Genomic DNA, 20437 nt, shown 5'->3' on the forward strand with positions numbered 1-20437 from the left:
CCCAGCCTCATTTAAATAACGAGCAAGCGGGATCAGAGAGCAAGCAGGTGACCCGCCTGAAGGCACACAGCAGGGCTTTCCTCCCTCAGTCTCCTGCCCAGGCTGTCCTGTCCTGCTCCTCATCTCCTCCTGAGGTTTGATGACCAGGGAGCCCTTCCAACACCCCCCACCCCAGCAAGGCCCATTGCCTGCCTCCAGCTCCTCTCTCCCTCCCCACCCAACCACCACTCGGGGCACCTGTGTACTTACAAGGAGGCCGGGAACTCCTGGGGGCCCTGGCAGGCCCAGATCTCCCTGCAAACACAGAAAGCCAGGCAGTTACTGACCATTCTCCCTCCCGGGCTCCCTCCATGCTATCTTCTCAGGGCGCCGTCGGAACCTTTTGCAGAACATTCCTTTTCCTGATCAACGCTGTCCCACACCTGGCCTGGTCTCTGAACAAGACTCCTCCCCCTCTGCCATCAGCGGTCCACATCTGTACAATGGGGCAGCTGGAGGCCCACATCTAGTATCTTTCAGTAGGTATAAAATGCGGGCAGAACTGCAATAGGCTAGTAAGATGCATGGGGTGCTGCCTTTGACAGATAAGAAAACTGGGCCTCCAGAGGCTCAGTGATGTAACAAAGCCCTGTTTGGCTGCCAGCCAGGTTGGTTTCCTCTCTCCACGGCCTAAGATACTGGAAGAGTTCTTGTCTGGGAGTCAGGGAGTGAACAGTGTGTGTGACCTGCCCTCTAACCCTCAGTCACTGCAGCTCTGCAAATGAGTCTTCTGTTATACCAGAAAAGTAAAGTGGAAGGGTTTGAGTCCAGTTCAGTGTTAGGTTGTGAATAAAAACAGGATTCTGGAAAGTATAGTGAGCCATGAGAAATGCCAGCATCCCCCGATGCTTCAGCTCATGCAATCTGGGGGTGCTCAGATGCGTGGGTGTCATGAGAGACACCAACGGGAAGACAAGCGTAACAAGCAGCCCTGGCTTCAAAACTGGGAATCTAAGGCTCTAGGGAATCAAGGTCTCTCGGTAGCTGGGGTCAGACATCAGGCACCTGTTCTGCTCTGCCCCTGCCCAGTAAAACTTCCAGAATGGGCTTGTCCAAACACAATGCAATGGCAGACCTGGTAAGCGCTGCTTGAGGGGAACGCCCTAATCCCCTCACCACAGCTTCACTGATGCCCTTTCCTCTGCCCTGGCCATCCCTTCTCTTTCTTCATCCCAAATCCAATGCATCGTCCCCTGGGGGGGTCTTCCCTGCTCCTCCCCGCTCCTTTCACACTACCCAGCACACTGGGTCTTGTGCATGGACTGGGAAGGTGGCCATGCTACCTCCCTCATTGACACCTGGTGTTTTCTACACCTGCATCCACTGTAACATCTTTGCTACCCTCAGCCTATGCCCTCAATGGGCCCCCGGGGCAGGCATTCCAGGTCCCTGATCTGCAGAGAAGGAAACAGAGGCTCAGATGTGGGCCTGACAGGTGGTTGAACAGGATTCAAGCCCAGGTGTGTCCAGCTCTGACATCAGGGTTTGGACACCAGAGACCCTGGCTGGGTCAGGGTTGGAGAAAATTTGCAGAATTCAATTAACACATAATTGGATGCTGACTGCAGATGCAGCATCCACCTCTGCAGAGGACACAGCTGGATACAAGCTGCTCAGGCAGGAAGCCCCAGAAAGTGACAGAGGACCATGGCAAGTGTCCCAGAGAGCTCTGGGTGGGTTCTGTACCCCCCAGCCCAAGGATGACTGTTTTCTTCCCCAGGGCCTGGAGCCTGGGCAGGAAGGGAACACAAACTCAGCTCCCCAGGGCAAGCTGACCTGGCTTCTCGGCAGCACAGAGCCTGGGCCTGGGATTACTTACAGACTCTATAAACATGCCTGCCGTGGAGATTCCTTTGGAGTTCGGCTCTTGCCTGCACAGAGCCTGCAGACCGTCTGTTTTCCCAGGCCACTGTGGCCCATAAATATTGCTGACACTTTGTAACGGTGCAGCCGGAGCCTCTACAGCAGGCAGTCACCCATGAACCTTCCCAATCCCCAGGGGCGAGGTACAGCTGAGGACTCTCCTGGGACCAAGGTGGGGTAGGGTGTCATAGCACCTGGTGTTCAGAGAAGGCAAGTAATGTAGAGGGCATCCTGCTAGGAGGCCACAGATCAGGATTTAACCCAGGTCTCTCTGACCCCCAAATTGTGTTTTGGGCTCACTTGGAGTCTCCTATTCCTAAACACATGAAGTACTTACAGGGTTTCCATCAAGTCCTGGCGGACCTCTTTCCCCAAAGTCTCCGGGGAAGCCCTGTGGACAGGAAAGAGGTTAGTGCTTGTAGCTGCAGGTGGCTTTGATCCAGACCCCAGGGAGGACACAAGGACAGTATCTGAGCAGTCTCATTGCTTGGATCTGGGAGACAGTGGGGTCCTGCGGCCACCCCCTGCCATCAACAAACACTGCACTGGGCAGGGACAGGCCACGGGGGGAGCAACAGCCAGGCAGCCCTCTCTTTCCTAGTCAAGTCTAGAAAGAACAGGGATAGATGCCAACCCCCCCAAATCTGGGACCTGCTCTCCAAGACATGAGAAGGACCTAAATAGAGTCAGGCAGCTGGGTAGATCTAAGCCCAGACCAGCCACTAGTTGGCCTAAAGTTTTAAGAACATCCTTTCCCCCCATAGGCCTCAGTTTCCCCACTGGTACTTCCTGGCTCAAATCTTTGTGAGCTGCCCTTCAAAAGCCAGCCTATGGAATCAGGATCCCTATTTTACAAATATATCAAGGCTGTGAAAGGGAAGGAGGCACAGTCACAGAAAGTCACAGAAGGTCATAGAGAGTCACAGAAGGTCACGCAGTAGCGAGCAGCAGGGTGCGGCCTGCACAGGTGAGCTCTGGCAGCTCAGAGGCATTGGTCCCTCCCCAAACGCACTCCGGAGCCCACACTGCACTCTGGGGAGCCAGACAGCTGGAAAAACATCAGCTGCAGACACCTCCAGGGGCCGGGACAGCTCCATCCCTACTTCAAAGGGAAAGGCGAATCCTCCAGCCTGGAGCTGGGGAGACCTGTTCTCCCCCCTCCACAAATTCAAATCATTGCTTTTCCTAAGGAAATTTAATAAAAACACAAAGCACATGTTCCTGTGATTGAGAGGATGCCTTGAGGTTCAGACCATATGACTCCCCACACCCACCCCAGAAGATAATCTTGCTTTTGATTTCAGCACTGGTGGAGGATACAGTATACAGATTCAGTCCCAAGACTAATCCTCAAAACTGCAACAGCCAGCCACACAAGTTTACAGCCTCTGCCAGGATGCCCTCCTGGGTCGGAGGGCAGGGGCCACACGGCTTCGCTCAGACACCAGGAGACGAGGAGGATGCAGTGTTAGGATTTGGACCAAGCTGGTCACCCTGCATGCAAAACTTCACTTGTATGTGACAGTCACTATGAAGGAAAAGATTCGGGGGTCCCATTTAACTGTTGGGGAAGGTGAGGCTGAGAGAGGAAACGTCACCTGACCAAGGCTATAACACAGGTCTCTGGCAGAGCTGAGCTGGGTCCCATCTCTCTAACCCACTGTGTGCCCATGAGCTGTGCAAGGTAAAGCCCGGTGCACGGGAGCTGCTGGGTTGTGTCCAACAGGCAGTGGAGGATGGCAGATAGGTGTATGCTTGTGTGTGAGTGCACGGGGGCGCAGGCTGTCCCTCTGTGGGGCACACCTGACCCCACCCAAGCTTCCTCTTTTCATGTCCTAGGAGTCTCTGCTGGGAAACTCTGGCTTCACCCCGCTCCAACCTTTCTCTGTCACACCCTGCAGGACTGGGACATCAGCAATCGGGGGCACACTCTGAGGACACTGGCTCCCACCTCTGGCTTTTGGAGGTTGCAGCACTGAGGTGTGGCAGGAGAGGAAGGCAGGTCCTCAGGGAATAAGGGTGCTCCCCTGCTGGGCACCTGGCTGACTCCCTCCCTGAGAGGCCCTTCGGCTCCCCAAGTGCTGTGTCTAGACATGACCAGACTTCGCCCTGCCTCCTCTGGGCTGGTTGTGTGACCACAGACTCACTGAACCCCCTATCCTGTGCTGCTTGGGGGTGTTTGCTAAAGATCCTTCCAGCTTGATCTGACCTCTAGACAAGGCTGGGGAGAAGGGAGGCTGTTCTCCCAGGCAAGGGATACTACCCAGCCTGGACAAATCGCCCCCAAGCCATCTTGGCTGTGCAGAACAGAGTATTTCCCCCAGTGGCACGAGGTGGGTCTCAGATGCATGATTTTGCATTTGGAGGTGGCCTCAGGCTGATTCCACATCCCCTTTGGCCCAGCTGCCAGGTGACCTCCCTCTGTCAGCCATGTTCGAATCCAGCTCTGGCTCTCAACAGCCTCTCAGAGCCTCAGTTTTGTCTTCAGTCCCAAGGGAAACATTGCGGGGACAAGACTTGGGGCCCGTCCCACACGGCAGTACCGGAATCTGTGAAGCAGCAGCAGGAGACTCACTCGTCAAACTCACAAGTCCGTGTCCCAGAACGAGTCACCTTTGCAGACTAATGCAGCCTGGGGATGGCCAGCGGGTGGTGACGACAGTGTGACACCAAGCAGACCTGGCAGGTGGCTCCGATTACTGGCCTCATTGTAAATGTTTTTTTTTCAAACTTCAGGGTCTTGCTATGAAGTTCAGGCTGGCCTTGAACTCACACTATTACAGGTGTGTGCCACCACGCCTGGCATGGCCCCATCAGAGAGATGATAAAATAGGGATGTGGAGAAGTTCTGGGACTTGTCCAAAGGCGCACAGCTATGCAGTGCAGAGCAGGGATTTCAGTCCAGGCAGTGTGATCCCAGAGCTGTTCTCTGAGCTAGGACACAACAGGATAAACAGGACAGACTACAGCAAGGCTCATCATAGCCCTGGGCTAAGGCACAGACAGCCAGGCATGAGGGGGCGGAGGGCTGGCTCTGCCTGGACATGCAGGGTGGCCTCGTGCCTGCCCTGTGTCCATCCTCTGTCTCCCTACAGATGGTGCCCTCTGGGGATCTAGGGTTTACAGTTACAAAACAGGCCAAGGATAGAGCTCTCGAGGCACAGGAACGAATCTCTGATGGGAATAGAGGATCCGGGATGGAAGGGCTCTGCGTGCTTCTGACATTTGACACCTCACTGAGCCAGTGTGGAAACTGAGGCCGAGAAGGCCCTGTCATGCCACTCACTTGCCTCAGCCCCCACTCCCTCATGGCATCCCAGGGTCTCTGACGCCTGGCCTCTCTGGGTCTCCAAGATTCAGCTCCAAGCCAGACAGGCGCTTCCACACATTCCCTGGTTGTCCCTGCTGGTACAAGGTAACCACACAACACCACAGCCCGCCTGCAGTGGAGACCTCCTCCACAGCCCGAGCTCCAGGCAGCAGCAGGCTGGCCCAAGTCCCAAGTCCCAAGGCCGGAGCTCAGTCCCTGCAGGGCTCAGCCATATGCTCTCCTTGGCCTCTCCAGGAGCTAAATGCTGGGAACTCTGAGCAGAACCGGGCTCAGAAGAGGCAGAGAGAGACTGGGGAGTGAGACTTCCTACTCTCTCCTGGCCATACAACTCAGGAACAAAGGCAAGGACAGTGACAGTCTTCACCCACAGGCACGGTAGGAGTGGAAGGCTGCAGAGACCTCAGAGCACTCTGCTTCCAGGTCTGCACCAAGAGGGGCTGGGCAGGGAGGCCTGGAGTGCCCAGGCTCAAGCCCTGCTCCAGGCGAGGCTCCCTGGCCTGCTCCCGGTGATCCTGCCTCATCTGGCCAGGCTGGGCTGAGGAGGACAGGAATCTGGTAAACTCTGTTGGGCCACTGTGCCCCTAGTTAGAGCTGGTACCAGCAGTGAGCATGTTTGGTAACCTCTAGGAGGAACCTGCAGAAATATCTTGGAGATCTAATGAAGTGTAAATTCTCCAAGTCTGGAAGTTCCTGCCACATCTAACCTCATCCTCAGTCAAAGAAGCCCGAATTCTTTCCCAGACAGGGTGGGCATGCATCCTGAGGTTCGGACCTGGAGGGACCCCTGGAGGCCCTTTTCAATGTTACCACACGGAAGGAAAGGGGAGACAGGCAGAGGTCTCACAGGATTCCAGGGTCATCAACAGTCCTGGGACGGTTCTGGAGACCAAACTGCAGCTCACAGCATGTCCAAATAAAAGTCTGAATCTGTTTGGGCCTTGGTTTCCCCATGCAGAAAGGTGAGTCCTCTGTAACTTGGCTCCCAGCTCCCCAGAGAACTGGAAAGAGCCTTGAGCTTGCTAGGAGCCTTGGGCCACTCTTGCCCCCACCCCAGGCAGCCATGTCCCAGGGAGCTCCAATGTCCACTCTGGCTTTAAAGGGTTTACCTCCTGGCTTGCCTAACCCTGGCCAGGCAGGGCCCGAGAGCTGCCCTGGCAGCAGCTGGTGACGAGCACCCTGGCAGACTCAGTACAAGCAGGATGCAGGGAGGCGCTGCACACCTTCCCTGGCCCGGAGAGACCTTTGCTGGGGCTAACCAGGAGAAAGCCTTGTGCTCCCACCAAGCCAGCACCATCCTAGACCCAGACGCTGCCCAGCAAATCGTTCCACATTCTCTCTAGTGGGCGTGAGGAGGGAGTGAGGGCCAGGGCCAGCTTCGCTTCAGAGGCTGAAGATGTGGGCAGACAGAAGAGCGGTGATGTGTACCTGCCAGCAGGGGTCCTGGGTCTGCCACCACCTGGCTGTATGACCTTGAGCAATTCCCTGCCCTGGGTGGGGGTGGGGAGGCTGTCTGCTTATCAGTGTGACAAAGCCAGGCCAGGCCATGCTAAGGTTCCTGCGGTTCTGGTCTCCCTTGGCCTCCTCTTTCACCACTAACATAGCCAGGGATTCTCAGATCTGGTCTCTTCCTGCCTGCAAGTCTGGAAACTGCGCTCTGGACAGACTGTAGGGGGCGCGGCGTGAGCATGGGCCATGTTTGAATCCAGCTCTGGCTCTCAACAGACACGTGCCTGTGGCCCAGCCATTTGCCTTCCTGACCCCAGCCTCATCTGACAAGTTAACAGAGCCTGGGCTTGCGGGGGTCCCAGGGTAATCCGAGCAACCCCTCAGAGGTGGTGGGGATGAACAGCTGCACCCGGGCAACTCACCTCCCTGCAGCTTGAACTGTAGAACGCAGACCCAGAGAACGTGAGCCACTGGCCTCAGTCACAACACAGAAAGCCCTCACCCACAGGGAAACCACAGATAGGAGCAATGACTTGCCACTGCTTATCGCAACTGGTACTGCATGGCAAGTACAACAATCTCACAAGGTAGACACAATTGTCACCATTTCTCAGATGAACTTAGAAGGTTTTGAACCAATGCATGCTCCTACCCCAGGGCCTTTGCACCTGTCATTACTTCAAGTTGGAATGTTCCTCCATGGAAAGCCATGTGGTATCCATCCTCACATCATTCAGTTTTCTCATGAAGCAGGGAGGCCCTCCTGGGCCAGCTTTTCCAATAACCCACTCCAAGTGCTCGTGGCCCCTGTCCTGCTCTCTTGGCATTCTGTACTACCCAGCATTCTTCTTTCCATTTCTCTATTTGATGACTGTCCATCTGCCTCGTGAGAGTGGGAAATCTCTCTCATAATGCTTGGCTCATAACAGGCACACAATGAGTGGTCACTCAATGAAGGAATCTCCTGGCCTAAGACCAGCTGGCTCGAGGGGCAGACTGGGGCCCAGCGCAGCCCTCTCTGACCCAGGGCCTTGCCCTGAGCCCAGAATGGCAGGGGCCACTCCTTGCCCATGTCTAGATGGCAGGCACTGTGCCAGAGCACAGAATAAGTCAGGTCACAGAGTGCTGATGATGGAGACCCCTCTACATGCCCCTTGAGGAGGAGGTTGGATCCTATTTTTCCTTGCCTCTCCCCTTTGGCCCCTGGAGGGTTCAGCTCCTCCCTCTCTCCCTCTGCAGGGTAATGACAGGCCAACAATCTCAGCATCATGGAGAGCCCCTGAGCATCCCAAGGGCTCTGGCCCCTCTCTGGTCCCCACCTCCCCACTCCCCCTTCTCTGACCAGTATAAGAGTTCCAGAGCTGGGCTGTTGGTTCCCCCAAGCTCAAGGAGAACCTTCGGGGCAGCAGCAGAGAGCCTGAGCCACATACGGGGGCCAAGGCACTCAAGGAAGATGCCAGAGGGACCATCCTGGCTCTGCACCCCAGCATCGGGACACTGGGCCTATCACACTGCCTCTCAGAGCCTCAGTTTCTCCTTCTGAACAATGAGACAGCCAGAATCAGCAACCTTCCTGCAGGAGCAGATTCTACTTTTACAGTATGAACACCAACTAGTCACCCTAAGGGACCACCTCAAACCGTCACCAAGGTCAGAGGCCTTGGGGACAAACCCTCTAAGTCACAGTCCTGGCTCCACCATTCTGTCGCTATGAAATCCTGGGCAAGCTGCTTAATCTCCCTATGCCTGGCTCTTGCTTTATCCCCGGTGGATTCCCAAACAAGGGAAAAAACAGCGAGAAGCAAAGAGCAAGCTGGTGGGTAGGGGTCACCACTGAACCCCTCTTGGCCATACCTGCAGTGGCCTGCCCTGCCCCTCTGTCCTTTGGCCTTGTGTGTGCACAAGTAAAAAAGACAGAGCCAGGTGCCAGCAAAAAGACATGGAGACCCAGGTGTCCCAGCCCAGGCAGGCCACAGACACAGACATCCTGGACAGAAGCCGCAGACACAGAAATGCACAGAGAGAGAGGGCACCTGGGAGCCCTGGCTGGCAGCAGCCGCCGCGCCCCTGCCAGGGCAGGACTCACAGCCACACACACACAGAGCGGAGCAGAAAGAGGTGCACGAGGCCTAGCTGGGCCACACACAAGGGCAGCTCGCCAGCAGGAAGCAGGGGTCACCCATAGAGTCTGCGTAATAGACACGGAAAATCTTTACCGGCCTACCCATCTTGCCCCTCTTGCCAGGAACGCCAGGGAGGCCCTGTAGGTGGAAAAGGGGGAGAGATCAGCCCAGCACTCCAGCAGGGGCCAGCAACACACCCCACAGCCCCCCCAGCAGGTCCCAGCAGGCTTGAAGTACAAGCTATATAGCCAGTGGCACTAATTATGTGCCCATCAGAGGGACAACCCTTTGGTTGGTTGAGGAAATGGCTAAAGAAAGCACCCAGTATTCCCAGTGTTCGTGGGTGTTTAAAGTACCCCCCTCCTGCTATCCTAAAGTGCTGTGTCCCCAGCTTACTGTCAAGGTCACACTGAGCTCCCAAATACAGGCTCAGACTGGGAGTGGGCCATTCTCCCGCCCCAGGGCTCCTCAAGGCATCAAGGTTGGACCAGGGGCCGTGGGCAGCCCCTGTCCCTGCCTCAGACCTCCTGACACAGGCCCCCAGGCTGCAAGAACAGAGCACTGCATGGAAGCTCAGTCCCTGCCCACTTCTAAGTCAGACCCGTCAGCTTCCCTGGAAGCTAAGGCCCAGTCTCTGTGGTGCTCCCCCTTCCCCACTTTCCCGTTGCCATCCTGCCCCCCCTCTCCCGTGCAGACAATGCCACCCTGTCCCTAGGGACACCAGGTCTTCCTGCCTCCCCCACCCCACCTCAGTCTCATGTCACTCAAGTATATGGACCAAGCTGGCTAAGCCAGGGATGAGCAGCCGTTTTGCACAGAGGCAGATAGTGACTATTTTTGGCTCTGTGGGCCATCTGGTTTCTGTCACAGCTGTTCAGCTCCACCACTGTAGTGAGACGGCAGCCAGGAACCATAGTAAACAAATGTGCATGGCCACGCTCAATAAAACTTTATTTATAAAACAGACTACTGGCCACGGTTCACAGAGCTCTTATCCAGAATATAAAGCCGGCCCATTTCTCATTAGCTGCAAGCCCTGGGGGACTCCCAGATAGCATCCCTTTCCTCACCTCAGTCCCTGTGCGTGTGTGATCCCGCCTACCCGGAGGGCCCCTGCAGCCTCCTCTGCTCGCTCAACTTCTCACTTGGGGGTCTGACCAGGTTGACTTGCCAAGTTGTCAGATGCCCTTGACTCTGTACACACTGCTCCCTAAGCCTGAAATCCATGTACCCTGACTCTCCCCCTTTGCAGACTCCTACTCCACCCAAAGGAATCATGTGACTCTGGGGGCCAGTGCCTAGCAGGCTGTTTTACACCAGCTGGGGTTGGGTGGCAGGGTGAACAGCCCAAGCAGCGTGCTTACGCGCTCTCCGTCGGACCCTGGCAGGCCGAAGAGCCCTGGGATTCCGATGTAGCCCTAGGAGAAAGCAGACGGGGATCAGAGGGTTCGAGTGTTGGGATGTGGGCGACCCAGCCTGTCTGGCCCACCCCGCTGCCCTCCCTCCACCAGGGTCCTCATCCTCGCTGGCGGCAGCAGCTCCTGTGCTCCTCGACGGATGGACGACATAGGCCTTGAGGCAAGTGTATATGCCCATGGACTGCATGGTGCTGGCTTCCACGATGTAGTCCAAAGGCACATACCCTCACGCCAGGGAAGGGCGCGGGCGCTCGTGGATGGAGGCCCGCCCCGCACGGGGCTCCAGACCTGCGGAAGGAAGCTCGAGTCCGGGTCAGGTGCTAGCCTGGCCCCAAGTCCTCCCCATTCCACTCCAGTGAGCCTATGACTCCTGCAGCAGCTCCTCAGAGGCCTCGAAGGTCCTGGCCATGAGGCTGATGGCCACCCCCTGCCCCCTGAGTGCTAGAGTCATAGCAGCGGCCACCCTGGCGTGCAGCCATTCGGCCAGGCACACGTGCTGCTGCCTTAAGCTTTCGAAGGAGCCTGCAGCCTGGTTATCAGCCCTCACGGGACATACAGGGACACAGAGGCAACACAGTCAGTGGTGGGGCTGGGAGTCCCACTAGCCACCTCCTAGCCAGCTTGCAGGTTACCTAGGCTTTAATCATGTGAAAGCCTGGCCGGGGCCTAGGATGTCTTATTTCCTGCTTCCTGCCTGTCCCCTTGGTGCCCTGCACCAGTCCCCTTCCCACTCTCACGACTGCATCACCAAACCCTGCAGAGCCACCTCCATGCACTCTCCCCTGGCCACACCCCGGTGTCCAAGCCTGAGCAATCTCCCTGCCCCAAGAGCCCCATTTGCAGCCCAGTTAGCAGCACCTAACACTGCCCCTTCTCTCAGGCATCTTCCACCCATGCTTGTCTCCGTGTTAGCCTGACCAGCATACTCCACTGTCCCCACAGACAAACAGTGAGGGATGGTCACAGCCTTGTGTGTACTCCCCTGACAGCTGAGAGGCCAAGGTCTAGCACCCAGCATGTGTGTTACTCATAATCCCAACGGTGACATTTACTGACCCTTCCAGATCGGGTCTGTGTCCCAGATTTACAGGTGAGGAAACAGGCTCAGAGAAGTCCAGGGATTTGTCCAGGGCTTCACAGCTGGGGAATGGCAGGGCTGTCCCTGTGGCTCTGTAGCCTGGGCTGTGCTTTGCCTGCCTCATAAACACTGAGCAGGCAGTGACAGAGGCTGGCAGGCAGCTTGAGTGCCCTAGGACCTGTGACCTGTAGGGGACCGGATTGCATGGCCCAGACAGGCCCTTTCCCTACATGTGGCTTCAAGATGCCACCAGCATGGTACACGTCAAGCAGCTGCAGACATCATGAGCGTGAGCTGTCCTCCAGCAGATGGGACCAGGGCTGGGATGAGAGACTGTCTCCCTGGGTCCAGGTGGACCCTGGATGCCACAGCTCACAGGAGCAGCTGAAGGCTCAGGACCCAGGACAGGCAGCTCCTCAAGCCCCACGCATCACAAGAAGGTCCTGGAACAAGCTCCCTCCGGCCTCCCTCAGGCTGGACAGGCCTGACATGGTAGCTATTCTGCTCTCTCCCTTCCACAGGCTAAACAGCTTTGGCTCTGGAGGGGAGGGAGCATCACACTGGGCCTGCCCTGACCGAGGATGGTGGGACCTACTTGCCAAGTATTCCTGTAGGCCTTGGGACACTGGGATCCCCATCCCAGAGCCACCTTGGGTGTTGCAGTGGGAGAGGGGAGAGGAGCCCATCCTAACCCTGGGCTCCCTGTGGACAGAAAAGAAGATGCCACCAGTCCAGCTCATAGTCCTCCTGTTTCATTTTTCCTCCTTCAGTGCACAGAGGACCTTCTCTGCCTCCCTTAGCCTGCATGTCCCCTTCAAAAGTACCAGCTGTCAAATTCCTGGCACCCCCCCCCCCAAGCATGTGAGAGGGAGGAAGGAACATGACTCCTGTAGTAAAGACAGGCAAACTGAGGCTGGAGGGCAGCTGAGTCAAGGAGAGAAGCCTCTGAGGGCTCCACAGCAGGCACTTCAGATGGCCCCAGCTTTGGCTACCTGGTCACAAGAAATGAGCAGGGGACAGACAAGAATATGCCTGGTTGTTGGCAGCTGGGCATGGCCAGACCCCAGAGCCTGGGCCAACTAAACTGCCTGCCCGTAGACCTCAGCTGGCCTCCTCCTGCCCTGGCTCCCTGGTGAGCCACAGTAAGAAGACCTGCTGAAAGCTTTGAGCTCTTATCACGTCCCCCGTGGGGACAGGCGATGCCCACCCAGGGTGCCACCTGTGGGGCACTGGCTGAGGACCACTTACTCGGCTGCCTTTAGGGCCAGGGTCTCCTACGGGTCCAGGTAACCCCTGAAACACAAAAGACAGGGGCAAGGACATATGGAGGCTTCCTCCCCTCTGCCAACACCGCAGGCAAATCCTACTCCGGCCTCAGCGGCCCATCTGGGATGGGTTACACTAAAGGTCTTTGGCCTGAGCCCCCAAAGTCTCAGGGATGGAAGAACTCTCTCGGGCTCCTCCCAGGAACCCAAATTCCTTTGGCTGAGCACATAGCCCTGGTGTTTGCAAAGAGGGGCTTTGGTGCTGGGTGCGGCCACCTAGACAGCCCCCCTCTGCCTGGGGCACCCATGGCCCTCTCTGCCGGGGCCAGAGCTTCCAGAAGCCATATACTGCACCTGCCTGCCAGGGTAACCTTTGGCCCCTGGGCTGCCCTCAGGTCCTGGCTGCCCCTGCAAAGAAACAGAGAGAACTGTGAATGTAGGGAGGGAAGGGGAGGGGAGATGGGGAGAGGGGGAGGGGGAGAGAGGAGACAGGGGGAGAGGAGGGAGAAGAGGGAGAGAGGGGAGAGGGGGAGAGGGGGGAGAGGCAGTACCTAGCTCAACCTGGGTCTGATAAAGCACAAGGAGAAGGGTAGGAATGTGAGACAGGGGCCCACAAGCCCACCCCTCTTGAAAACCAGTCGGACCAGCTCTGAAGGACAACACCTCTGCTGGCAGCCAGAATCAGAGAGCTCTAGGGGGCCTGGCAGCTCTGGATCTGGCAGGGCCGCTCAATGTTGACTTGGGCCAGGGTGGCCAAATTCCTGCAAACCCATGCGTGCGCATGGATAATGTCCCCTAACATTGCGGGTAACAGGCCAGCTATTCATGGCTCCAACTGGAGTAGGGTGGCTCCTGCCAGCTCCAGGCCAGCATGGACTCCTTTGGGCCAGCGTGGCTGGGTAAGCAGTAGGGAGGGCTGTGCAGGGAGCTCCCCGCGGGCTGGGATGCAGAGGTAGGAGCACCTGACCCTGGCAGGTCCAGGGAGGCAGGGGTGGGAGGAGGAGGAGTACAGCGCAAGTGGGCGAGGGTCTCACCTGTTCTCCAGGGTGCCCTGCAGGTCCAGGATAGCCCTTGTGTCCCTGTGGGGTGGGGGAGGGGAAAGTCTATGTCAGGCAGGGAAGACAGTGGACAGCAGTGCCTGGTTCCCTGACTGCTTGTTCAGCCATTACATTGGGGCGGGGGGGGGGGCACGCAAGGTGTGCTCAGAGAACACTGCCTGAGAGGATGCCACAACTAAGGGAGGGCTGGAGGATGCCTAAGGTTCCTCTCTGCTCCCAGTGGCGTGCGAGTCTGGGTTGTCTGTGAGCTCCATAAGACAGAGCTGCTGTGGTCCAGGGATGCCGCATCCCTTTAGGAGCCATGGAGCCAGCCCCTGGGGGTGGAGGGCTGTCTGTCACCAGTAGTCGGAGAAGGACCCCAGATGGGACATGCTCAGCCACTATGAGAGGGAGAGGCCAGGACTCCCTGTCCTGTTGGGACTGTGCCTTCTCCAAGGCCATTATCAGAGAAGATAGCACATACACAATGGCCAGAAACAAGCTTCCCTTCTTCCAGCTGTCCCCACCCCCGCACCAGGAGTGAAGAGGACACCCAAATGTGTGACTGACAAGGACTCTGGTGACACCCCAGGGCCAACTTTGCTCCTCCGACCTGACGGCCCAGCTATCAGGTGGGGTGTCTAGGGCCAGAGAGTGGAACTAGGGGTGTGATGTCAGATGGCACAGGAGGGCTGTGGGGGAGCCCTGACTCCAGCCCTGCCAGCTTGAAGCTGCAGTGAAAACTAGGAAGACAGGGCTCCCCTGGGCCCGCCCTAGGGGGTGGGTTTAGACATGGTCGCTGACTGGTGCAACTCTGGGTGGCCACTGCCCCATGCTGGGTCACAGAAGGGGTCTTAGAATCCCGGGTCCTTTTCACCTCTGATTTGGAATGCAAGAGTTTTAAGAACATCAGAGTCTAAAATGCACATACTAAGCTCAAGATCAAGAGTAGAATATGTGTGGGAATGCACACCTCCCATGACACATGCACCCCCACAAGCCCCTGGAAACCCCACTGTGTACGGCTGCTCAGTGGGGATCACACGCGGGGTACACAACTTCATACAGCCCTGCAGAGTCACACGGGGTTGAGGTGAGGGGTGGGGGCACCTTCATTTCAGGGGTTAAGATGAGCAGAGTCTCACTAAGGGCCTCTCCTCTCCACCATCCTCAGGCATGCACACGCCCCCTCCCCCACTCCCGAGGAGCAGTGGCGCTGTTGATTATAAACAGCAGCAGCCGGCCTGACCCAAGCGCTCTGAGGAGTTACAAGCATTCCTTCCGCACCTCCTCACAACCGGATTCCATCTCCCACCCAGCTGCCTGAGGAGTGTGCATGTGGGGTGCGAACTCTTCTCCCCACGGGCAAAGGGGCACCAGGCTCAGCCAGCAAGGGACCAGATCTCTGCCTCAAACAGACCTGGAATCCAGTGCAGCTCTGCCTACCAGCTGGCTGCGAACTCTGGAGCCTCCTCTTTACCCTCCTTGATGGTAAAATGGGTACATGAGGGTTGCTGCGTGGATCGTCCCATCTGTGCTCAAGATGCTTAATCACAGCTCCTGGCACTGAATTCAAGACCCTGAGAAAACTAGCTGCTGCCACTGCCATGGCCTTTGGTTTCCTTTCATTCAAAGTTTGAGGAGTTTGCACATACCAGCGCTGTTTTAGGCCCAGAAGAACAAGACAGCCAACACCCTTTGCCTTAATGGGGTCTGCGTTCTTATTAAGGAACTATAAAAACAAAATAAGTATGAAAGGTAAAGCCAGGTGGGGGCAGGTGAAGGTTGTGTAAGGGCCTACAGTTTCAGTTTTGCAAGAGGAAGACTCCAGAGACCTGTTGCACAACACTGAATATACTTAACACTTCTAAATCACACTTAAAATGTATAAGATGTATGTATATTCTTGCCATCATAAAAATAAAACTAAGATGAAAGACCTAACATCTATTAGTGATCAGAGGGATGAAGAAAAGTAAAGTTAGGGTACAGAGTGGCCATGCTGGGAAAGGGAGGCGGTGACTGCAGGAAAAGTGACCAGAGAAGATTGCCCTGAGCAGATGAGTGAGGTAAGAGAAGGGAAACAGGGCTCATTATCTGGGTAAAAGTGTTCTGAGTAAAGGAAATAGCAAGTGCAAAGGCCCTGGGGATGGAATGTTCTCAATGAGCTCAACAAAGTACAAAGAAGCCTAACCACCTGGAGCAGGGCAAATGAGTGTGGTCAGAGGGACAGGAGATCAGGGCACACATAATGGGAGGTCCAGGAGGACTCTGAGCAAGGGACACAGCATGCACATGGTCAGCCCTATTGTCATTTTCCACCTTTTCCCAGGAACATGATGAGCCAAGCTGTTCACTCTTGGCCATGGGACCAGGCATGGCCAAGTCTACCATCCTCCCCGCCTCAAGGATGCCGCCCATGGACTAAGAGAGGCAAGGACCTGGGAGAAGCAGAAAAGACATGTCCAGCAGCCCCAGCCATCACCAGCTCCTGGGGCTTCCTCCACAACTACCAGGCCACCTTCCCAAAGCCGGCTCTTCGGTGCTTCCTCCCTAAAGGAAGCAGAGGCATCTACTGTGCAGTCCAGACAGACAGTCAGGTGAGCCCTCGCTCAGGACTGGGGTGTGGCCTCAGAGGAATGCACAGCCCTAGACAATGAGGCAAAGCCTCAGACAACCAGCTTCCTGACTCCTCGCAGGAGTCACCAGGCACATTTACCAGTCAAGGAAACCGAGACTTGGAGAGGGAAAGAGACTCCTGAAGCCTCGTAGCATTCTAAAGGCAGCACCCGGATTGTGGCTCAGTCCCTACACCTGTAAGTGCCAAACTGCGGAGGCCCAGGCCCTGCCTGGAAGAGTCACAGGGTCAGCCTGGAAAAGATCCCCTTAGAGATGCAACAAGGGACAGGTCTCAGATCACTGCAATAGATATGGGTCTTCATGACATGGTCAGTCATGAAGCCTTGCAATATGAGAGCTGGAAGTGACCTAACACATTGGATAGCTTCCTTGTCCACCACGCACATAAAGCAGCAGAAGCTGGGAGAAGAGCAGAGGCTGGCCCAGGGTTATTCAGGAAGTTAGGGCTGAGCCTACACTGGTCGCCAGGGTGCTTGACCCGAGCGGGCTAATTCAAGGGGCTTGAACATGTCAGGAACTCTGCATTTTTCCTGGTTTCCAGAAGCGGCACAAGACTGAGGGTAGTCAAAGTTCGAGGTGGCAGAGTGGAGGTGCTGTGTTCCCAGAGGCACCCAGCCGTGTTTTTCAAGCTGGGCCAACAAACAGCTTTAAATGACAGGGGCCTGGGTTCACAGGGGCCACGCCATCATCTTCTCCAGGGCCTCAGCAATTATGGGCCAGCACTGACAGCAAGGTGGACCCAGGGGCAGTGATTTCCCAGTGGTGATAGGTGCCCTGTGGGCGCAAAGAGGTGGGCAGTGTTACAGGGGAGCTCCGGGGCCGCTGGCTGCCCAGCCGACGGGTCTCCGCAGAACCATGTTTATAATACAGCTCGGACTCTATTTTGGTTTGGGAGCCAGATTAATCATTGCTTACAATGCACAGGGAGAAACCAGACATCACCTCACTGTTGCTGTAGACAGGCTTCCCGGCTGGCAGGGGTGCTATTTGGGCTTTGGGCAGGGAGGGAGGGAGTCCTGTCCTTGCCTGAGGGTCCAGAGCTCAGCTATTTTTACCCAGGCCCCAGCTTACCCGGTTCAAGGCCTCGGCTTCCCTCCAGCAAACTGGACCTTGCCAGTCTTGCTTAGCGCCCAGGAGCCTTCCCACCAAACTCACCTACCACCCAGCCACCCAGTGCCACCCTGACAGTCAGGAGAGTAGCAGGTGAAAGAAGAAACATGCCAGGTGGAGAAAGCCTTGTCCTATGATGCTGCTTACGACCCTGTACATCTCTGGAGCTCGGTTTCCAGAGCTGGCCTCTCGAAGTAGGGCACTGAACACATACCAGTGAAGCGAAGGAAGGGAAGATTCGAGGGGCAGATGCACCCAGGGAGGCAGCACTGTAAACCGAGGCTGGGAGGGGACAGGACAGACTGACAGGAAGGAGCCACTGAAGCCCAAAGCCACTCAGCAGCAGGGAAGAAACTGGAGAAAGTTCACCCTGGGAGCTCTGCTACCCTTGGGAAGCACTGGCAGGTCCAAACAAAGGCAGGGACCCTCTCAGGTAGCCACATCCTCCCCAAACACGTAAGGTGACCTTCCCATTTTATTCTGGCTTCCCATGGACAATGGCCAGCTCAGGTGGTGCAGGAGATCTAATGAGCCACAAGGGGAGAGGAAGTCAGACTGGAAAGAGGGCTCATGGGCCTCAAGTTAAGTACACATCTCGCTCCATTAGTCATGTCTCCCCAGGGCAATGCTTCAGGACTCTGAGGCTGTCGGGGGCTGGCATGAAAGATCCATTGGTGATGTCTGCCAGAGACCAGGCAGGAGAGTGGGAGGCTGAGCCCCACACGGAGATGGAGGGACACACACTTCTGTCCTCCAATACTGGCTCCAACAGGAAAAACGGGCCGAGGACACCAGTGAGCCACCCACACACAGTCACAGAGGGACAGAGCTGGGAATCCATCTGGGTCCATCTGAGCCAGACCTCCAGGAGATTCTTGTTCACTTGGTGGGGCCTCTCTCGGCTAAGAGGCTGTTTTTGTCAGGCTTGAGGTAAGAAGAAGGGACGAAGGGTCAGAAGACCTGGGTTCAAATCCCAGGCCTGCTGTGGGTGACTCGTGGGAGGTGATGTACATTAAGCCGGTGGCCCTCCCTCTTAGCCACTGATGAGTCACCTGGCTGCTTCTATAGCTACTGATGCAAGTGCCCCTCCCAGCCCAGTATTCCCCACTGGGGACACCCAGTGCCCCAGCCAGTTGTAATTCTCCACAGGATCAGGTACTGACACTGCAGTGATCCCTTTGGGTTTCTCATTGACCATTCTGGTCACTTAATACCAGGGTCCTCACAGGAACCAGAGCAGAGGTGTATATTTGCTCACTTCCTAGATGAATGAATGAATAAATGAGATCTGTTGAGACCTCAGTCTTTACAGCTATAAAATGGGCACAGTGCTGCCTAACTGTGAGGAGGGGCAGCCATCCTTTCTGCCCCCTCTAATTGTTACCCTTCTTGCCCCTGGAACACCCAACCCAGACTGCCTTCCTCCTGCCCACTTCCTCCACAGCCATTTCCATCTGCCAACATACCCTCCATTTTTACCAAGTTTCCTTCTACTCACCACCTCCCAAGGCTACAGGCTCTGTAAGGCGGGATCTCTGGCTATGTGTGTGGCCCCATGCCTGGCACAGAGTAGGCATCCAATACATTCTCCCTAAATCAAAGAATGAATGGAGCCACCAGAGCTCCCTGCCCTGGGGAGCAGGGAGGAAGTGGACCCACATTACAGCCCCCCATGTTCCTTCTTCCCAGGGCTCCCATAGAGACGATGCAGAAAAGCCAAGCTGGAGTGTCCGAAGGATGTTTCCCCCTGCTCAGGGAGCTGGCTCCACTCGGCTAGGGGCTGGCTGCCAGCTTCTCCTGACCCCAGGCAGGAGCTAGTCCAAGTCTGTTTCCCCATCTCCCACCTCCCCTGCAAGACTCCCATCCCAAGCAGAACACAGCCACTTGAGGAGCTGAGGCTGGAAGGAGCCTCTTCCACTCATACCTCATCCATCAGAAAGTACTAGAGCCCAGAGGGGAGAGGGGACATGTCTGAGCCAGGAGAGAGCATGCTTCCGGGCTCACAGATAGCCACACTTCCTGTCTGGGGCTGGCCTGAGACCCAAAGTACGGCTGCTCTGACCGTGGAAGGCAGAGGAGACGGGGATGGGGGTGGAGTGCAGGCCTTCAAGTCCTGCTGTGTCCTGGGGGCCTTGAAGCAAGGACAGGACAGGCCCAGGAGAAACCAAGGGTGTCCACATGAGAACCAGACAGTCCAGAGAGAGCAGCTGGAGCCACAGCTGGGAGCCGGGCTGAAGCTCAGGATTGGCCCCGGGCTCACGTGTCCCCTGGACAGCTCATGTACAGTGAGGGTTTCCTGCAAAAGATGAAGGAACCCAGGCCTGGATGACTCTCCCAGTGTCCCAAACACCTGCTCCGTGCAGCCCCGTGCCAGGCTCAGCAGAGACAGTGATAGACCCGTGCGTCACTGTGTGTCACTGGCTGGCCTGTGAGACTCGGGGCTGGCAATAGCCGAGCTGAGCTGGGCCAAAAGTCCCTGAGCAGGCGGAGCTGACGGCCTGGAGCAGGCATGTTCTGAGGGCTTCCTGGAGGAGGCCCAATTAGAACAGGATCTTGAAGGATGGGAGACACTCTGAGGAAGCCAGAGGACGGAGCGAGAGGCCCTATCCAGGAAAGTGGCAGATTTTCCCCTCACTGAGACATTCAGGAGTGTGACCCCATCAGGGCTAAAGAGGGGAGGGGGAAGGGTAGCCCGGCAACAGCAACACAGAGAGAAGTCACTGTCTTGACCTACAGCACAGCAGCTGGGATGGGTATCAGGCTTAGAAGGGTGACAGACGCGCCCCAGGTCATGAAGGCAGGAGCAGAACACAGGTCCAACTGAACAGAAAGCCCCTTCCCTCCGGCCCTGCAGGCCTGGCTCCTGGTCACACAGCCCAGCCTGGCCCTGCTGGCTTTGTGGACAGCTCCTCACTACCTCCAGCACCCCGGAAAGAGGGAGGCCTCCTCAGGAGTGGCCAAGCCTAGGAGGAGGTACAGCAAACTAGTACAGGCACCTTCTTGTCACATTAACCACAGTGGGGACCAACTCCATGTCAAGGTGCCGCCTTCTCCCGGAAGTACAACCCTCCAAATCTCACACGTTTC

General features: G+C 56.5%; 1 protein-coding gene across 14 annotated transcripts in view; it reads right to left on the reverse strand.

The window, feature by feature from the left end:
• Positions 1-20437, reverse strand: part of Col27a1 (collagen type XXVII alpha 1 chain) — a 118490-nt gene that overhangs the window by 63039 nt on the left and 35014 nt on the right. For all 14 annotated transcript variants that reach the window (XR_010051282.1, XR_010051283.1, XR_010051285.1 and 11 more), the window contains 7 exons: positions 13598-13642; positions 12918-12971; positions 12547-12591; positions 10167-10220; positions 8896-8940; positions 2240-2293; positions 250-294 (listed from right to left, as the gene is read on the reverse strand). Coding sequence is in view for 8 of the 14 variants with exons in the window: in XM_063260231.1 (XP_063116301.1) it covers positions 250-294; positions 2240-2293; positions 8896-8940; positions 10167-10220; positions 12547-12591; positions 12918-12971; positions 13598-13642 (342 nt within the window). In the remaining 6 variants the exon portion in view is untranslated. The remainder of the gene's footprint in view (positions 1-249; positions 295-2239; positions 2294-8895; positions 8941-10166; positions 10221-12546; positions 12592-12917; positions 12972-13597; positions 13643-20437) is intronic.

The sequence above is a fragment of the Cavia porcellus genome, unplaced genomic scaffold (assembly GCF_034190915.1).
Source record: "Cavia porcellus strain 051 isolate PalLab524CR breed Dunkin Hartley unplaced genomic scaffold, mCavPor4.1 scaffold_1, whole genome shotgun sequence".
Taxonomy (NCBI): domain Eukaryota; kingdom Metazoa; phylum Chordata; class Mammalia; order Rodentia; family Caviidae; genus Cavia; species Cavia porcellus.